General features: G+C 38.1%; 2 protein-coding genes across 2 annotated transcripts; one reads left to right on the top strand and one right to left on the bottom strand.

Annotated features, from left to right (window-relative positions):
* Positions 1–6,409: 6,409 nt before the first annotated feature.
* On the bottom strand, positions 6,410–11,253 carry LOC126278259 (CCAAT/enhancer-binding protein-like). Its single transcript, XM_049978259.1, has one exon. The coding sequence runs from the start codon at positions 9,588–9,590 to the stop codon at positions 8,313–8,315; it is 1,278 nt and encodes a 425-aa protein (XP_049834216.1). The 5' UTR covers positions 9,591–11,253; the 3' UTR covers positions 6,410–8,312.
* Positions 11,254–11,423: 170 nt separating this feature from the next.
* On the top strand, positions 11,424–19,595 carry LOC126278260 (vesicle-associated membrane protein 4-like). Its single transcript, XM_049978260.1, has 6 exons — positions 11,424–11,486; positions 11,613–11,752; positions 11,835–11,890; positions 12,235–12,288; positions 12,368–12,597; positions 19,071–19,595. The coding sequence occupies exons 2-6, from the start codon at positions 11,687–11,689 to the stop codon at positions 19,100–19,102; spliced, it is 438 nt and encodes a 145-aa protein (XP_049834217.1). The 5' UTR covers positions 11,424–11,486; positions 11,613–11,686; the 3' UTR covers positions 19,103–19,595.
* The last annotated feature ends 948 nt before the right edge of the window (positions 19,596–20,543 follow it).

Raw genomic sequence — 20,543 nt, 5'->3', positions numbered from 1 at the left:
GTAGCCCTCTGCTGCAGGAGGGCTCCGAATTGTAGCATGTAACATGGCGCTGTGTAACAACTATGTCGGTGCATGACAAACAGCGTGCTGTAATGGAGTTTTGAATTAGAAGAGTTCGTCCACACGTGGAGCACCGTCTTGTTCAGCATGAAAATGCCAGGCTACCCACGAGCGCTGCGACATCTTAACAATCCGACGCCTTGGGTTCTCTATCATCCATCATCCTCCATACAGTCCAGACTTCGACCAATCCGATTTTCATCTGCTTCCAAAACTTGAAGAACACCTTCGAGGACTTCATTTTGATAGTGATGAAGCGGTGCAATCGGAGATGAGTTTATGACTCCGTCGACAAGGTAAAACATTCTACAGTGACGGTATCAACAAACTGGTCTCGTTGGGAGAAATGTGTTCTTCACCATGGCGTCTATGTTGAGAAATAAATGTGTTCACATGAAGAATAGAGACGTAAAGTGTTAAATGTGTTGGTTTCATTCAAAAAGCTTTAAGAGCTTTCACTTAAAAAATTCAGTAGCGTTACTTATCAGCATGCCCTCGTTATAAAAGAGGAAGAGGGACGTCTTCACAGAAAGGAAATATGCTGTATCGAACACTAGTGGAAGAGGACAAATGTTCGCCAAAAAACATGCGGTATCATTACTAGGGCGATAAGAAAACATAAAAATCATATCTCGGTCTGTTTCAAGGCTGTTAAAAAAACGGAAGTTCAGAGTTTAACGCCGTATTTACGAGGACATCGCTAGAGAGAGAGCACACATTGAGGTGGGAAGTGGAAGAAAATCAGCTGCGTTTTCAAAGAAACCTGCTGGGCATTTTCCTCAAGCGATTTATGAACGCCATGGACGGTCGGGCGCGGATTTGACTTTGGATTCTCTGGGTGCAAGCCCAAAGTCCCCCCAATACGCGACTTCGCTCGGTCAAAGCACGCCAACAGAAGTGTGCAGAGCATAGTTGTAAGGAAACACGTGCGTTCCTTCGAAACAGTTACGTGCTGTATAATCACAGTGTTTTAGTTTTGTACTTATTTGTTTCAAATAAGTCAGGCTGTTTCTTTTCTGTCTAGTAGACAAAACTCAGTTGCTGGACTGAGCCTTTAGTATCTCCTCAGGCGACGATCGAACGGATTCGTCAAGGCAGAGGCCACATTCAACGATGGATAAGCATACAAACGTATAACGGAAATGGTTGTTGGTAGAGACCGATATTACGTGTTTCTAAAAATTTTTTAGCCTAACTTCCATGTTTAGAGGCCTGGCGACGTCTATTGAATTTTTTGGAGCCTTAAACAATTCATGATTTGAACAGCATTATTTTAAAAAATCGGCCAGGTGTGAGTAAATAGGCAGTTCATCCATTTCAGCGGTCGAGACTCTCTATGATTCTTACTTGTTAGCGGCACCGATAATGCCAAGACGTCGGTCTCAGAGATTTAAAGGCTTCCGAGCATTTTTTAATTTCAAAATTGACGTCAGATAACAAATGATAAAAATGGGTCAAATGGCTCTGAGCACTATGGGTCTTAACTTCTGAGGTCAGCAGTCCCCTAGAGCTTAAAACTAGTTAAATCTAACTAACCTAAGGACATCACACACATCCATGCTCGAGGCAGGATTCGAACCTGCGACCGTAGCGGTCGTGCGGTTCCAGACCGCTCGGCCACTCCGTCCGGCAAATGACAAAAGTTATCATTTTGTGTGACTTAATTATAACTTAACAATTTTCTCATTTTTCCTTTGCTGTGAAACCTTGCTTCTTTCTTGATTCTAGACAACGGGAAGCACGCTATAGGTTTGATGAGTGGTTTTTCCAGTATCAAAATATGTGAAATAAATGACCGTACGTTTTGGTTGCTTTGACTTACAAGCTTACATTTATTACTACGACAAAGGACTTGATTCATCAACCCGTACCCGAGAAAAAGTGGTGTTAAACGGACGGACTGACAAACTGTTTGATAAAAAATGCAAAAAAAAATTTCTTTTGTGTGATCATTACAAATTAACGATTTTCGGATTTTTTTTTCCTTTGTTTGTACTGTGAAACTTTGCTTCTTCCAAGTACCCTATAAGTCTTGATGACTTGAGTTTGCGAATATCAAAATATGTGACATAAATGGCAGTGTGTTTTCCTTCATTGCTTAGACGGAGAAGCTTCAATTTTTTAAACCGTCAAGGTACTGCAGACCTTAGTATAAGACATAAATTTCAACATGATACGTCAACCTATTCCTGACAAAAAGGGGTTTTGACAGTCGGACGGACGGACAGACAGCAAAGAGATCCTATAAACTATTTCGTCTTTATCGATTGAGATACAGAACCACAAAAACTATGCAGAAGAAAGTAACTTACCTGAACGACTACACTTCAGGGTAAATAATCAAAGCAATTACAAAAAAAACTCCCAAATATTATGTATAAATAAGGTTGAAACTTCTCAAGAATTTAAATAGTTAGTTTTTTTCCTCTCAGTTTAGTTCATCTGCTTTCGACAGCTTTGAAGTCGATATCAGTTTTTTTTCTAGCTTGTGATAATCTTCCTTCGTCACGTATCTACTAAACGTATTCGATAGTAACCTGTTGTACGTACTCTGTATACCCCTATAATTTCCTGTCCCATCCAGTGTAATGTGTCCTTGACGTCTCAGCGTATGTTCCACGTACCTGCTTGGCTGCTGGTATATGTACCAGGTCTAAGCGTCGCTTATCAATACCAGAATGGTTGTGTTTTTAATGAGTGTCTCTCCAACAAAAGAATCGCAAGTTTCATCTCAACGAACGATAATGTGGTTGTCCTTATCTGGACAAGTAATCGGAGACAAGTGGAACACAGAAATGCAAGAGCCATCCTAACGCAACGGAAAAGATTATGTCTGCGTCAACTATGTGTTGGTGAATACGTAGATTCTGGCATGAGAAAACACATCTTCAGTAAAGAAGATGATGCCAAGCAAGTACTATTTCTATTTAGCTGTCCGAAAAAACACGTCATTACAGGTCAAATCTTGCAAACATCTGTCCGCTGACGACTTCTTTGTGATTGCTGCTATGCTAGAACGCTTGAGTACATATCTTCTATTACGTTCATTCTGACTAAAGTGCAGATCATCTCTTCATGTTAATCAACATTTTAAATCTACATTTTTAAACATTGTATAAAGCGTAAAGTGCGAGTTTGTTTCCCTGTGTGTGTGTGTGTGTGTGTGTGTGTGTGTGTGTGTGTGTGTGTGTACGTACGAGGTAACACAAGTGGGTTGGTGAAGTTTGTGCATTTACATTATGTACATTGGTTCAAATAAAAACAGTACTTTGATTCCTACTTACATAGCATAAATAAATAAATATACTTCTGCATACACACGATGTTATTCCAAGTTACTTGATGCTACCTGATTCTGAAGATCACCAATGATTGTCAAAATCACTGAGTTCTGAAGTTAAAATGACTATGCCTGGCAACAAAAGTTTTTTTACAAGTTCTTTCTCCGCCTATTTTTTAGCAACTCTGCGGTCTTCACTTTATCTGTTCACTGAAATTTTAGCATCCTTGAAAGGCACAACTTTCAAATCCTTTCAGTTTCTTCTTGCTCATCAAAGGTGCAAATGGCTCTGAGCACTGTGGGACTTAACATCTGAGGTCATCAGTCCCTTAGGACTTAGAACTACTTAAACCTAACTAACCTAAGGACACCACACACATCCATGCCCGAGGCAGGATTCGAACCTGTGACCGGAGCAGTCGCGCGGTTCCGGACTGAAGCGCCTAGAACCGCTTGTCCACAGCCGTCGGTTCTTGCACATCGTCTTCTGCAATTCCAATTTCTAGCCTCTTGTCATTCTCTTACCTTCTTCGTTTTTTTTTTTTTTCTCTTTTGGTTGCCCTTAATCAAAATTCTGTGTTAAACAGGCAGTCAATTCATTCAACAGATATTCCTTATTTTTGATCAGAAGGCATACGCGTGCAAGGAGAGTAGATTAGGGTTTAACATCCCGCCTAAATCGAAGTCGTTTAAAACAGACCACAATATCGGATTGTTTTGCTAAGAAAGGAAAAAGAATGGACTGTGTCATTTCGAAGAAACCATGCCGGCATTTGTCTGGAGTGATTTACGTAAACCACGGAAAAACTAAATCTGAATGACCGGAGGCAGATTTGAACCGCCGTCCTTCAGAATGTGAGCACAGTATGCTAGCTACTGTGCCACCTAGCTCGGCACTAGACCGGTTTCCAAATACCATTATCTAATGCAATACAAACGTGTACGCTTAAACTGATTATTTTCTTCGAGATTTGCAATAACACAGCGTACGTCGTCACCACATTTGCTTTCGTTTCTCTTTAGCACCTATGCTACATAGCATTACGACCACCGACATAACTTAGGGGACATAGTATCGCAGTTGAACTGGAAACTAGAAAGAAAACAGTGAAAAAGACGGGAAAGTAAGAGAAATGATTAAACTCGAGCAAGTTTCGAACTGCGGACTTCATTATCACTTGTGATCGTCTTAAGTCAAGTCCAAATACGACACGATGTTTTAATCAGTTTAGGAATGAAATCCCTTTACTTGTGATTCCTTAGATTCACACAGTCTAAGTTCTAAGTACCTAGTATAATCAGAAGTAAACTAGACTTGTAATTACACATATTGACGCACGGAAGTGCTGAAGCAGTTCTTAAAAAGCGTTTCCATGATTTCATATCAATAGAAAGAAGAAACAAAAACTATGATGGGCCTATATATTTAAGTCTAGTGAGCTCCGCGGCACGAAATTGGCTTAGCTAGAAGCAACAAGATTCATCACGTGACGGAGCGATAACGATAGTAGCGTGAGGTTGCAGGCTACAAGGGGGCACCCATTTATGAACAGCTAAATGCAACTGCAACTCTGAGATAAATATGAAACGACTGCCTACGATAGCGATTGTGCCCGAAGACGCGTCCTAAGAATTCACAAGAGAGTGAGGAAATACATGTACTGCTTTGCCTCACCGTATAGCACTCGAGAACATTATCGAGGGAGAGAGACAAAAGCTTTCTGGAAGCATTTTAGTCAGCATCTTCCTCTGACTCTCTCCTTCAGAGAAACAACAGAAGAAATCCACAATGCACGTAGGACAAAGGCAGAAAACAATAAAAAGCAAGGGCTATGGAGAATCTAGGAGAGTGTCAAATGTTCATTGGGAAGAGCACAAGCCTTGTATTTTTTAAATTTATATTTCATTATACTACACATCAAATAGGTAATAATTATGATATTTGTTAATAGAAGTGATTAATGGAAAAAAGTAAGTGCAGCCCTTTCAGTAAGTAGTCTATTTTAAAACATGTACTTATCAAGTTCATTAAAACTTGAGAAATTGTAAATTCATTGACGCGGATGAAGCTAATTCTCAAGTCAACATTAACCTATAGTTTCCGTGGAATATTACTGATACAGAAAAATGAAAAAAGGCGGTACAGCTTAACTTCGAAAAGAAAACTATGTGTAGATTGTAACTAGAAGTGAATTGCTGACAACAAGCCATATATTCTACACGCCTTACTATGACCAAAATTGTTTTGTAAGTGTGCAGCAACCCAAAGTAATATAAGTGCAAATGTGTTAATGTTTCTAGCTACGGTCCAACGTGCTGAATATTTCCAGTTCCGGGACTATGAACTGCTACGTAGTTAGCTCTCAAAGGCATACGTGTACCGTATGCTCCACTCGTATCATTTGATAAACATTGGTAAAATCGTACGCAGCCAATCTGCGAACGAGTCATGACAAGTAGTTGCGTTAAAACTAAGTAATGCATATCTGCTTACCTGGTGTGAGTCTCAAACGTCCACTGCTTCCGTAAAAACTTTCTTCTGCAGTCTGCTTTATGTATGAATACGTAAGACGACAAATTGCAATAAGCAACAAACTGCGTTACCAAATGTCGGTTATGCATGTCTGGAAACGTCACTCACTAATGTTTATCGTCTACCACTCAAGAATATGTTGTGCTGAAAATTGTGCCACCTACTTTCTGATATCTCCAATAAAAATACAAAAATTGTGTCATAGCTGAAAGTAAATTGTTCTATCGATAAACGTAAAGGAATAAAAGAAATAGTTCATAATTGTTAAACAGCCTTCAGCCCACTCTTTGTTCAAAAGAGAATATTACTATAGCACTTCAAAAAGAAATTTTTCTACTTCCTTGTGAACAGATATTCATAAACATGGCTTTATAATATTTACGTTCTTCTCATTTCTTACGCTATTTATTTTTCTCGTAATAAATTTACAGCTTTTTCACTTATTGTGTTAGCACATTCTGACAACAAAACATCTCTTCTGTTTCGACAGGTGAGGAGAGTCTAGGCTAGAAAAGGTCACATGAAAAAAGAATGCATTGTTTCTTCTATTTCTCATATATTTTTTATCAAAATATACTTTTGTGCACATGACAAGAAGTTTTCACACTGTCATACACTATACATTCACTGCTGGTTAACATTCACCACATTTATGGAAACAAAAATAAATACTAGTTTTAACGTATAAATATGTGTTCATACCAGTTTCACACAAACACACATGACCTTCGTTTCTTTTGATTATACCAGCTATAATTGTCTATATTGCTGCCGTTATCAGAACTTCGAATGACAGTGCAGTCTTTGGTGTGATGAAGCCTACTGAACCTAACAGCCTGCAGTTATGACGTCTCTCTTTCAGTTTATCTAGATCAAATTCAGATGAGATTGCATAATTTTTGCATGCGTGCTTCAGTTGTCTAATGCAATGACAGAACAATATTTAATAAACAAAACAGCACAAGTCATGCTTGCCACACATTGTAGGTTTCCAATTCTCTAGAAGCTTCTTTATAAAATTAAAAACAATCAGTATCTAATTCAGATACCATGAAAATATCCTGCAATTTCTTAACTTTATCTATCACACAACTTAAATAAAATCTAATAAAACTGCTCAACAAGTAACTTTCAATTATATATTTTATTTCATAATTCAACGTATTTATTATTAAAATTTACATTCAACAAAAACAAATGTTGCACTAAAATTTAAATACTATGAGATTTAATTCTTTTCTACACAGTTGAGGCGATCACAATTTAGAGACCAACACAATGACTGAAGTCTTGTCTTCCTCATGTACATAGTAAATTACACTTCATATACATGTGCATCATTGTTATTGCAGCTGGAAACACACAATTTGCAGATTGTCTTTACATATAGTAATTACATGCATTTATTGTACATGTTCATTAGAAATATACATCTGTCACAACTCTTGGAACGGAACAGTTAGTATAGAAAATGTCACTCATTATGAGAATATAGTCCAGAAATATAGAATCGTTATCTCAATAAAAATCATAGAAAATTATTGATATATTTCATTAGTCTAATTTTTGTTAAAAGATACGAACATATATGTTCTCGTATAAATTATACGAATAAAAAGACTAAATTGTTACACAACTGCAATTGAAAGCACCAGTATACTTCCACTGTAGAAGTTCTACAGTATGTGCAGAGTACTGCATCCAAGAATAGAAATTCTGACGACTGTACAAAAATTTCGCACTACACCAAATTAGGAACCATTCATTTACTCGTATTTACATCGTAGGCTACAGTACAACACTTTGCAAGGCACTAAACGGAATTCGACAGTAGATGAAGGGTATCAAAAATACACAAAACAGATTAGAGAAACGTTGGGACAGTGATGATAATTTGTAAGACAGTTTTTTTAACTCGTGAAATGAGATTTTTTGCATCGAAAGGGCTCGATATAACAGGTAATTTAGCGCAATCTTTGACGTGCACACCTGCTCCAGGCCAAAGAGCAATCATTTCAGTTTATATATAGGGTAATAATGAAATGTGACAGATGACATGAAAAGGCAATTTTAGTGCGAGAAGTAAAAGGAATGGAAACGTTCTGCAAATAAAGCACAGGAGATCTACAGGTCCTACGCCAGACCGTCTTTTAACTATTTCTCTGAGAATATTTTTACTGAAGAGGAGCGGCGACATTCGCCCTCGACTGACATCAGGGAGCCAAGCCGAAACTCTGCCTGTGCAGGTCGTGACACTCGCGCACGGTGAACGTCTTATCTGTACATACACTGCACACTCGACTGTCCGAGCAAGAATTGCGGCGAAACAAATTTAGTAGGTCCGTCAGCAGAGCTAATACTACCTGGCGCGCCCTCAGGTACAGGTACGGCGTGCTGGTGGTGTCGAGTCGGGCCGGAGTCCGGGCCCGAACGCCCCCATCACAGGCCCTGGTGCTGCTGCTGGAAGGCATCCAGGTGCTTGTTGATCTCGCGGTGGAGCTGCTCCGGGACGACGCCCACGTTGGCAAACAGCGACCGCAGCACGTTCAGCTCTTCCGTCAGCAGCTCGATGCGCTTCTGCAGGCGTTCGTTTTCCTTCACGAGCAGCTTCACCTTCTCCTCCGTCTCCCGCGACCGAATCTTCGCCTTCTCGCGCGACTTGCGCACCGCAATGTTGTTGCGCTCTCGCCTCCGGCGGTACTCGTCGCTGGCCTTGTCGATCGCCTTCGAGCTCTTGCGGCCGCCGCCGCCCGCCGAGCCGTGGTGGTGCATCTGCGGCGGCTTGGGGGCGGAGGGAGGCGCCGCGGGCGCACCCCCGGCCTTGGCGGCGCCCAGACTCGCCGCGGCCAGCAGCTGGTGGGGGTGGTGGTGTGGGTGCGGGTGGTGCCCGTGCACGGCCGCCGCCGCGGCAGCGGCCGCCGCCGCCGCAGCACCCGGCGTCACCAGCGTCGTGAACGTCGAGCCGCCCCCGTTGCTGACGAAGTTACCGGACGGGGGCGAGTAGGCCGCGCCGGAGTACGGCACGGGCACGGCTGCATTGGCGCCGCCGCTGCCGCCTCCCTGCTGCTGGCATGCGGCGCCGCGGAAATCCGCAGGATCCAGTGGTTCCTCTTTGATGCTCGGCACGGAGCCCGTCGACGCCGACGAGCTGTTCTCGGAGACGGTGCTGCCGTTCGAGTTGGCGCCGTTCGCGGCGGTGACTGCCGCCGCAGAGTTGTAAGTCGCGCCCGAGTGGACGGGCTGGGGCATATACGCCAAAGTAGTGCGGGGATACGCGGAGCCGAGCAGCGAAGCCGTGTTGGCCGAGCGCGCGGAAGGGTGGTGCGAAGGCAGGTGCTGCGCTGCGGGGTGAGGGTGGTGGCCGGCGTGCGGGTGGTGGCTGTGATGGTGGTGGTGGCTGTGGTGCGCGTTCTTCACTACACCGTGCGGCTGCCCGTTCAAAATTTCCGTAAAAAGTCCTTCGTTAAACTGACTGTCCTCTATTAGATTCTGCAGATCTAACGATATCTCCGGGGTATTCAGGTCTGCCAGATCGCCCTGATGCTCTTGCAGGTGGTACTGTTGATGCTTCAGAAGAATCGCACCTGTAGACTTGCCTGTGTTGTTGATCGACGAGATGGGGCTGCTATTCTGACCGTTCACTAGCACTTTTTTAGCCGCAATGTCCACTGACGTTACTGAAGGATGAGCGTTGTCATACATTTGCGGCGAATCCATTGTACCGCAGCCAACATACCATGCTTGGTTCCAGCTGTCTTCAAAATTCACACTTCGATCACTGATAACACTACACAGGTCCTCCGACAAATCACAAATTGCTGCCGTGTTGTTCACTGTTCAGATGACGACAGTCCTACTGACGGCAACGATGTGTAATGCACGCGTGAAGTTACGCCCACTTGAGAAACTGAGAACTCAAACACACACTTTTACTTCCTCGAGAACTGCCGCCGACGAGACGGCGGAGCTTTCGCGAACACGTCCTCTCCACTCGAGATCACTTCGCCGAGTGCGGAGCTGATGCAAGTTACAACTAGGAAAAACCGCTGGCTTGCGGCGCCTGCGCAGTAGCCTCGCCAGTCAGGAGGCGACTGGAGGCCCCGCGGTGGTGGGGGAACCGAGGCTAGCACGAGTGCGCAGCGCACGTACATGAAATAAACAAATGGAAACATTCCACGCTGTATATGTTACATATTCTACGATCAATCATTTCTGGCACATAATAAAGATCGCCAAAGCTTGTGTAGTTACTTATAAGTTATAGAAATTACTTTATTGAAGCAGAGAATGAAGGGATTGAAATTTCCGTCTCCTCACGTACACTCAACGTCACGGTGACGTCAATAGTGACGTAGACCGCAAGTTCTGAATCATCTGGTGGGGCAGGAACATTCCGACAAGACTTGAAGAACGTGTCTGCTGCGCCATCTATCCGCACAACTGCGAAGTTTTTTGAGATGTAGGTCAAGGAAACCGACTTGCCAATACATTCTCTCGTTCGCTCGGACAACTAAAGAAGTAGAAACGACGCTCTGATTTAAACATCTTCCCTTAAGATCAAATCATCGGCAAAATGCAACAAATAAGAAAATAATTTGAGAAAAATCCAACAGCCCGAAGGAGCTCGTTTCGATGTGATGACTTCAGCATATTTGCCGTTGCGTATTATTGCACGAAATTACGGCCAGTCCAGTCAAAAACTGAAATACAGTAGTTTTTATGTCTCTTTCCCCTTTCTGGAATTTTACGCTTACACTTTGTGCTACGTTTTACAGTACTCCGAATACCAGATTGAAGCACTAAAAATAAATAATAACCATAATATTAAAGGGTTCCTGATACATCTCATGAATACTTTGAGGTTGTATTTCAAATACAGATTTTGTCACTTGCTCGCACTCTAATTTTTCTAACTACGATTTTCGTCGTGGACTACGCGTCACACACGTTGATTACTATATTGAATAAACAATATGCTGAAAAAATCAGTCTGTATTTATAAGCAGCATTATCTAGAAGCAATTATGCAGAAGCGCCTGAAAGCAAGTGATTGTCTACATGGCGTTATACATCTTCACTGTAATGATATATAAGTCGTCTGGCACTTCTAAGTTTTGTAATACACTATAAAGAAACAGAATTACGCAGCAGTCTTTGCAAATGCGTTTCCGGAACAGCGACCACATAAAAACGATACCGACTATCGCATTAGGCACCACTGTAGTAAGCTGTATAGTTGCCTTAAACAGAAAGTTTAAACACAAGTAAATTTGTTCTAGCTTTTCAAATGATCTAACAACTAGTATTTGCGAACTTGCTCGGACATAGACCACTCTAAAATTGTCCAACTCCCTTAGCGCTCATCCACAAGCATTTTATAAAAGTAAATTTTAACAACTGTAAGCATGGTAAGTTCCAACTCCCAAAGACTCTTAAAAGCTATCTAGCTAGTACCATTTGGTTTCGGATAGTTCTCATATACACCCGATTGATTGCAAAGACAGATCGCCCACAGCTTTCTTTCAATTTCTCCTTCATTTTACAGGGTGATGCGCCCAGATGGCAGCACAGAACAGCGTGAAGTATCGCAGGATAGTGCTTTGCTTCTTGCATATAAATTAAACGATTGTGTTGTTCGTAGTTCCTGCGAAAAATAAGCATTAAGAAATGAAAATTGTGGCAATATTTTGCTTGTCGTCTTTGAAGGTATAACTTGAAAATATTTTTCTACTGTGCCAGTTTCAGATATGATGTTGCAGCAGTTCTTGTTTTGACAAGAAAGATGGTACGCGTTGGTGTTACATGAACATATAATGCCGCCCAAGTTTAAGAAAACTGTGCCTCAAGAAGATTTAGTGGCCGCCAAAGATGAGGAAAGAGTGCGTTTTTGTATCAGTTAGTAGTTTGAAAACTGATGTGTGAATTTATTCGGCGTCATTACTCCTGTTTCTCTCGTTTTAGGCTTCACTGTTGGAACAACAAAGTGGAAGTGAGGAAGATGAAGGTTTCTTTCTTAAGTAAGTTATTTATAACGAAAGTAAACATTCTTGAACTGTTCAGCAAGTGACAAATAATGGGAGAATTCGCTAATCTGTTTCCTAGTGAAGGCTTTAGTAATGCCTGTAAGTGATCAGTTATGTCAATAAGTGAATCATCATTTTATTATTATTATTTTTTTTGTGTCACTGTCAAATGCTATAAAAGTGCCCGAAGTAATAAATTTTCACAAACGAGTAATGAGGTTAACTTGTGACTTGGGTGCTGTGTGTTTGCTTACTGTTAGTGGTAGTTGCTTTTTATTCAGGATTAATTTTGTTGTTTGAATTTTGTAGATTTACAAGGTAATTTGTATGTTTTTCAGTTCTCCATCAACAAAACGTGAAAAGAAAACCTTAGAAAACGAACGTATTAAGCAGTAAGTAACGAATTGATTTCTTGTCGAAGTACCATTGATTTGGTGTATGACAACTGATTTTTGGTGTTTATTGTAATAGAGTGCATGGTCAGATCACCGAAGTAATTGAAACATTAAGAGATAATGTGAAAATCCTAGACAGAGGCAAACGACTTGAAGAACTACAGGACACATCAGAGAGATTGACAGCTGCGAGTATAGATTTCAGGGAAGCTTCTAACCGAATGAAAAGACGTGCCTGGGCTCAGCAGATGAGAACGCGAGCCTTATTAATTGCAGTTTGCATCATACTATTGGTGGGTTTGATAGGTAAGTCTTAAGAAGTATCTTGCGATAGATTCATTAAAGAGGCTGTAAGGATTTTTATATCTTAAGTCGCCTGTTATTTTTATGCTTCGGTTATTGAATAGGCTAATATTTCTTGAATTGACTGCTACATCGCGTTGTTACAGCTATTTAGTTACAGAAAAAACTATTCACAACAAGGCCCTCACAACTGATATTTACATGCTAGCAAAATATGAAGTGTACTGGCAGTAAACATTTTGGCACAAGACTTTGTACATTTCTGTCAGCATAATGTTTATAGTCTCAGTTTTTCACGAATATATGTGTAGATTTGATGAATGATGTAACATTATGAAATTGTTGAGATGTGAAGAGTCACAATGGAGTTTGTTATTCTTAAACAGACATGGATACTGTAAACTTTGCCACATGAAGCCTGCTGCTTCAGTCTGTTACTGTGTGTACCAGATATTTTGTAGGCCTGTATAAAATTTGTAAGGTTTTGTGTAGTGGAATACCAAGAATAAGAGCACAATAGCAGAGAAAGTTAATGAGATCCAACTTATTGTTGTGTGGCTGGTCATTAACTTAAAGTGCAATATTCACGGAGAAAATATACTAAACAAACAGTGGTTTGTGCTATGCTTTTCGTATTGGTGGTCAGTCCTGGATACCTCCACCCTAAAAACAGTTTATTTTGCTTTAGTACTCTGTTCTCTTGCAACAGTTTACTTTGCTTAAGTACTCTATTCTTTTGCATGGTATTCCATCTTGGGGGTCAGTGTTTCTAAATTTTTGGGATGCGAAAAACGCCTCTAATCCTGTTTTCAGGGAACTGAAAACACTGCTTGTTCCCTGAATTTACGTATTAGAAACTGTGACTTTTGTTAGTAAGAATTCGCATTTGCTTCAGAGTATTAAATCTATTCCTGATCGTAGTACTTGTACTAGTGCAGACATTCACCTACATAGTCATAACACTGGCCAAAAGGTTGAATGGTGTTAGAAATATGGGTGGTTTGCTTTGAAATAAACTGTCATCATCAATCAGAAAAAATAGAAATGTATTTAGGATTAGAGAACAAAATATCTTACTGAAGCATCCTTTTTGTTCTGTTGATGAATATCTACCTTTGAATTTATCCTAAAAGTTCTTGTACTCTTGGTTTACAGTGTGGCACTACTAAGGTATGTATAAGTTTATTGTAAAAATATATAATTGGTCTGAAATGTGCTCTTATGTTTTCATGTTTTATTTTTAACTTGTAGCATTGTTTGTATACAGTGACTTGAGTTTCTTAACTGTGATCTAGGCTTATGAGCTGTGCTATGCTGAGTTATTAGTGTATTATTACACATAAGCTAATTTGTTCAGCAGTTTCTATAATTTGTGGCTTAAAATTTCTATCACATATTGTAAAGTGAAGTTTTGTTCTAAAAATTTTAAGTGTGTCCATTATCCTTGTGTGTCTCGTACATGTAGGATTTGATAGACTAAATAAAATAGTTGATACATCAGACTCATCAGTGAGGCAGTGAATTAGGTAATAGAGAAAAGTGTGCATGGAACTTAATAATTTTTTGTGAAACCAGAAAATATGTACGAGCAAACAGTCTGTATGTGGAGTAGAATTATTTGGTAACTAATAATGGTTTGTTCCTAGCAGTAATGTTCTTTCTGGGCAGGGGCTGATTATTATTATTGTTGTTGTTGTTATGTGATTTACAGTACTGTGTTGAATATAATTGTTAAATTGCAGACTATAGAGAACATCTTTAATTATATACTTATAAATGTTGTTGTTGTTATTATTATGACAACCACTGAGGATGAAGGTAGTATGATGCTTTGTCTGCTTATGTTTAATTTCCTAATAGAGGATTTTAGTTTATAAATTGCACATTATTTGTAATGCACACTGGTGTACAGTGAATGAGCTGTATCCTTAGATTTCTGAGTGGGATAATATTTCATTGTGATGTGTAACTAGTAATCCCAACAAATACTGTCCAGGTTTATGTATAAAGATGACCCAGTATGGAACATTATTTACAAGTTCATTGTAATTTCACAGTTAAACCAACACATATGTGCTGTAAACATGTGGTAATTGGCTGATTTCATTTAAAATCACCCAAACCTCATTGCCATTGCCATCATGTCACAGATATTCTTGAAAATTTGGTGTAAGAAAGTACAAAAATAGAAAGTGATAAAATACATATTTTTCAAATTTTTTAGATCCAAACTGTAGCCAGGGGGCCATTTTGAAATGTCTAGCATTTTCTCTGACTGGCGTCAGTACGAAAGATAGGTTGAAAGTTTTTAACTGCTATAACTCCCTTATTTATAAATCAATTTTATTCAATTTGGTGTCATTAGAAAGATAAAAGGACCAACTATATCACTAAACTATAAAAATGCTGCTTTAAAGTACTGCACAAAAAGGATGAAGGGTGACTTGAATGTTCTGCCAGTGAAATCCTTGTGGAGCATCCTGAAGCAAACAGGTATAGTTCTCTGCAAAATCCACTATGATGATGCATGTAGTAACAGGGAGGGTTTCGTTGCTTGATTTGAAGTAGTGACTCTGAGATTTTGATACATAATAATGTTGTGTTAAGTTTTGAAGTTTTTGCACGAGATATTCAACAAATTCATCAGTCGTCTTCATTAATGTCTCCAGTGTTGGTCAATCAGCTTGCATCCATTGTTTGAATACAATATTTTCACAATCTTGTAAGGGCTCCAGCTCCACAAAAAAATACGCAGTTCATATTCTTTAAGACACAGAGAACAGCGATGCAGCATGCACTCCTCGTTTTCCAGCTTGCACACAAGTTTCTGTAGAAGTTCAGTGTATGGTTCTTTCACATGTGCAGCATGCGTTAAGTTTTACGTTTTGGTGACATGTGCATACACATACGTTATACATTCCACAACTGTTTACGATAACACATTCTTTTGGCCTCAGTTCACAAAATTTAGTAAAACTAATTTTATCTTAAGGGTATTTATCTCTGAAAGCTAAGTATACATCTTTCAGATTATGTAAATTTAGTCTTTTTGCCTTGTACACTATTTTTGCCATTTTCTGAAGGCACAGACACAGTCTTTTTTATTAGCAGAAATGCGACTTATATCATCTTCACAGTAAAAATTGTGGACACGTTTTTCCACAACCTTACCTATTCTGTTTCCCACATTATATCTCCCTTTTGACAAAATAACATCTTCTTTTAGCAATATCTTGATTTAGTTACCATGTATTTGGTAGTGTTAAAAAACATTTGGAGTTTTTCTTTACTCCATGAAGCTGGTTCTAAGATAAGTATTTGCAGTTTTTCTTTAACATAACTTGTGCTGAATTTCTTTTTAAGTTATTGCATTAAAATATTACAGTCTGTACATTCAGCACTACCAGTTTCTTCAGACACATTTTTCACTGGAACATGTAGCACTTCTGATGCTATTTGTTGAAATTTTAAAGCTAAGCAACGAGACTTGGATCGAATGTTTTCTGGGTGTCTGTGTTGTGCTCTCTTGGTAACCTTAAATAGTGAAATTTCTAGTAATTTACAACTTTCATTAAGTTTTTGAGTAGCTGTAGATGGATCTGGTATATATTCTTGAGCTTCAACTTTACATTCATCCATCCCTGGAAGGTTATCCCCCATAGGAGATAAAATGTCCTTACGGCATGTTATGCACAGCTTGGTACCTGGGATAAGTCCGAGGGTTTTATATTTCCTTGCCTTGGTTAAAGAAATAGGTTTCAAAAATTTCTTAGCAATCTTTTTACCATGCTGCTTAAAAGGATCACAGCAAATTCATTGTCTGTCTTCAAATGTTCCCAAATAGAGTCTTGTGTGAGAAGAGCAAACACTCAATATTTTCACAGGTGCTTCTTAGCTTCAGTAATTCAATATCAGCTTGATTCAGGATTGACATATCTATTAAATAAATGTCTTCTGACACAAAACCTAAAACAACATTTGTTTTCCATTTTGATTTTTAATCAACTGTGTATGTTGCAGAAAAGAACTGGATGGTTTGAAACTTTTTCTTGTTCTCTAATTAGTCAAGAATGTACTATGAAGAATCTGTAAGGGGGAAATGTGGAAGAGTTAATGACCACTCTATATTACACGCGGACCCCTAAATATGGACCCCCTCGATTTGTAAAACCTCTCAATATGGTATTCTAAAACCCCTCAACTTGATAGTATGACATATTTCATGACAGTCAGTCAGATGGTACTATAGGAGTGTAGTAAGGTTCATTATACATAAAACCTCTGATTGTGAAATTGCATAATGTTTATTATAATTTGTTTTATTTATTTTATTTGAATTATTGTATATGAGTAATAAATTTTACATAAATAAAGAAATTTTTTGTTTAAATTCTGGGTAAAATACTTGTAACCTGAAAAATGTAGTAATGATAATGTCTTAACAGCCTTTAAAATGAAATACCTAAAAATTAACTTTCAATAAAAAAATCAATGACAAAAATAATTATTAATTATTTATTTATTATTTGATTATATATTGTTAAAATTGAGTGGATTAATGATTGGTTTGAAGGTAATATATATTTCAAGCTGTAAATTACATTTAACAAATAAATTAATATACAAATATCGATTTTTTTAACTTTATAATTAAACTGATGAATAGAGAATAAATAATAATTTAAAGCATAATAACTAATTATAAAAAACCTCTTCAAAATTGAGTTGTAAATATGACACTAAATTTTAATGTAATGTATTTTTAAATCAATTATCGCTGATAATAATATAATTTTGTATGAAACAAAATTATTTATTAATAAATAATAGTAATATTTATATATCATTATTTATAATGGTAATTGATATAAAAAACACGTGAAAAAAGTTAAATAAAATACGTGATCTTTTTTCACTCATAATATTTGATAAATAAAATTCACTAAAACATAACGAGCCACAATTAAACAAAGCATATACTGCAACAACCATTAGTAGGTTGTAATATGATTGAGTAGTCTAGCGTACGTTCAATAAAATTATACATCATCAGGGGGCACTGTAATACGTTGAAAAAAATGCAACCCATTGCACTTATGGAAGTTAAATTGAGTCTCTCTGGTTATACGTTACACAACCATGCATGGACTGGATGATTTTTTTTCTCTTTTCAATGTCAATCTTTCCTCTTCACTATCTCATATTGAGGTGCTCTATTTCCTGAACGTTATCATATTGAGGGTTTTGTCTGTTCTTTCAAATAACTTACAAGACAGAATGGCTGCTTATGTAAGAAGCACAAAATCAAGACCATAAAGTGCACACACACACAAAAACATAACACACAGCCTGTGAGTGTAGCTGCTAGACTGAATTTTTCATGTATTGTTGATTAGCTATTTGAAGCAATTAATTATTATAGCATTGTTGAAAAAGTATAAGGTCTAACAATAGAGGACAAACACTCTTCTGGTTTGTTTTTTATGTTGAATAGTATGGCAATAGGAATTATTTGAAACAAAAATTCAGGTGGTGAAACTTGTGATTCCGCTGAAAAAAAATCCTGAAATTTGCAAAAAGAATTTGCTGAGAAATTACATTAACTACAAATTTTCAAACATTTGTTGCTTAGACTTTAATAATTTTTATAGTACAGCTTTATTCTTTTACTTTCCAATGGCACCAAATTGAATAAAATTGATTCATAAATAAAAAAAAGTTACAGTGGTTACAAACTTACAAGGCACACCCCATTTCTCAACGTCAGTTGGTAGAAGGGGCCCAATTTCAAAATAGTCTCCTAATTACAATTTTGGTCAAAAAGTTCCAGAAAAAATATTTTAACCCTAACTCATCATTATGTACATTCTTACACCAAATTTTCAGAAAAACCTATGACATAAGGGCAACTGGGTGATTACACATGAAATTACCCAATTGACTGTTGTTGATTCATTTTGATGATGATTGTGAAATATCATCATGAAGCTACAAATGATGTAAAAATAATGGATATGATTTTTCATTTTTGTAGTTCCCCATTTGAGGTAGAAGCGCAAAATTCATTCCTTGTTATTTCAACAAACTTTCATTCCTTTGTATTTTGTCAAGTAACTTTTTTTTTAGATTTTATTCTGCTAATCAAATACAAACACCATCTCTGTCTGAACATTGTTAGATGCAAGGTCAGTTAGCAGTACTAGAAGTTTTTACATCTCTTGAATTTAGAATAAAAAAAGCTTCACATTTTTACTTATGGTGGCTTATTGTTACAAGCTCTACACCCTCATTGGGCTTTTGCATTTGGAAATAAATTTGTTTGTTGTGAAATAGTTTGTTTAGTTTTAAAGTAACTATTGGTTGTGGTTTTCCTTGGCACACATACATTGATTTTTGAGTCAGTTGCTACCACATCACATATTTTAATTGCCAGTTTAAATTGCAGTCATTGAAACAGCTATTTTGTTGTATTTCAGTTCCAGTCATCGTTCATTATTCCCGAGCCTGAAGACATCCCTGTGTTCGAATATTTGAAGATAATGTCTTTGAACTTAAATAGGATGTGAGTGTCCTGAAGTGTTCTGCATTTTGAATAGTTGGAGTGTAGTTTTAACCATTCCAGTGTATATTACAGCTTAACTTATTGGAACTTACATGTTTTCAGTTACCTCTGTTTAACTGTGTTTATTGGGTCATTGGCACAGTCACATTATGTCATACTTAATCATTAATCCTGCTAGTGCTTACTCAATAAATTGAATTGCTTATGTATGATTTAATTATCGTGCCAAATAATCCAGGCTGTGCACATTATGGCACAGTAAGGTCATACAGTACAGTACAGTGAGTTGTCAAACCAAGCTTCAGGTTGGAAACATTGAATAAATCATGTAAGCTAGTCACAAAAAAATTTTCAGTTATGTGACAGAAGTCTGTCATTCCATCAACATACATGTGCATATAGCTATTCATAAATAAATTAATATGTGCACAATTCAGAATTCCCTGTTTGTCATTGTTTGGCACCCCTTTCAACTTCTCTCTTTGTACTGCGCATACACGTGTGAGAAACAAAAATGCATTTGCCGGCCCCAAATTTGTTTCTTACTTTCTTTCAATATTTTATACATACCTTGTGTAAAATCACAACTTAATTCCCCTCTTGCAATTGTGCACTCTACCTACTGACTGATTGACGTCTTACTATATGCTGCAGTGCTGTGAAATGGTACATATGGGCTACATGGTGAAACACTAGCCCATTAAACCATTAATTATCCAAGCATCTAATAATGGAAAAACCAGGATGGAATAATGACAGTATTTTGTAAAGGGTATATTGCTACTCACCGTATAGAGAAGATATAGAGTTGCAGACAGGCACAATAAAAAGATTGGTAAATGTGAGCTTCCAGCCAAAGGGCCTTCTTGTAATGTAGAAAACACACACATGGCCACAACTCATGTTCTTGTCACCACAGTAGTTACATTTTATAGTGGCAAAATTTTTGTGGGGTCTACTAAGGAAGTAGATTCGTTATACTACTACAGACAAGACAGTCGGTGCCTTCATGGAAAATGTATGCATGTTTTTTGTGGGTATGCAGTTTCCTGCAAAACCATGATTGTTTGCACCTACTCCTCCGAAGGAAATCTACATCCACAAAAGTCTTTAGAGATGTTGCAACACTAGTATTAGGGTCTACACAGTAACAATCTGGAGCACGTTTTTTCCCCCGACTTCTTCAGTAAAATTGCCTGCAGTATATTTGTAAGTCCTTTTTTATCCTCATTTGTTAAGATACCTATTTTATGTTAGAATTTCCTCATTAACATTAGATAGTGCCTGACCAAAGGAGAGAGAGTTAAAAAGTAGCAGTTATGTAAATATCAGTAATAATTGCTTGATGTATTGCAACTCTGCTGTGACAATGCCAAATGTAATGTCG

The sequence above is a fragment of the Schistocerca gregaria genome, chromosome 6 (assembly GCF_023897955.1).
Source record: "Schistocerca gregaria isolate iqSchGreg1 chromosome 6, iqSchGreg1.2, whole genome shotgun sequence".
Lineage (NCBI taxonomy): Eukaryota > Metazoa > Arthropoda > Insecta > Orthoptera > Acrididae > Schistocerca > Schistocerca gregaria.
The sequence above is the reverse complement of the archived record's forward strand: the minus strand, read 5'-3'. Positions and strand labels throughout refer to the sequence as shown.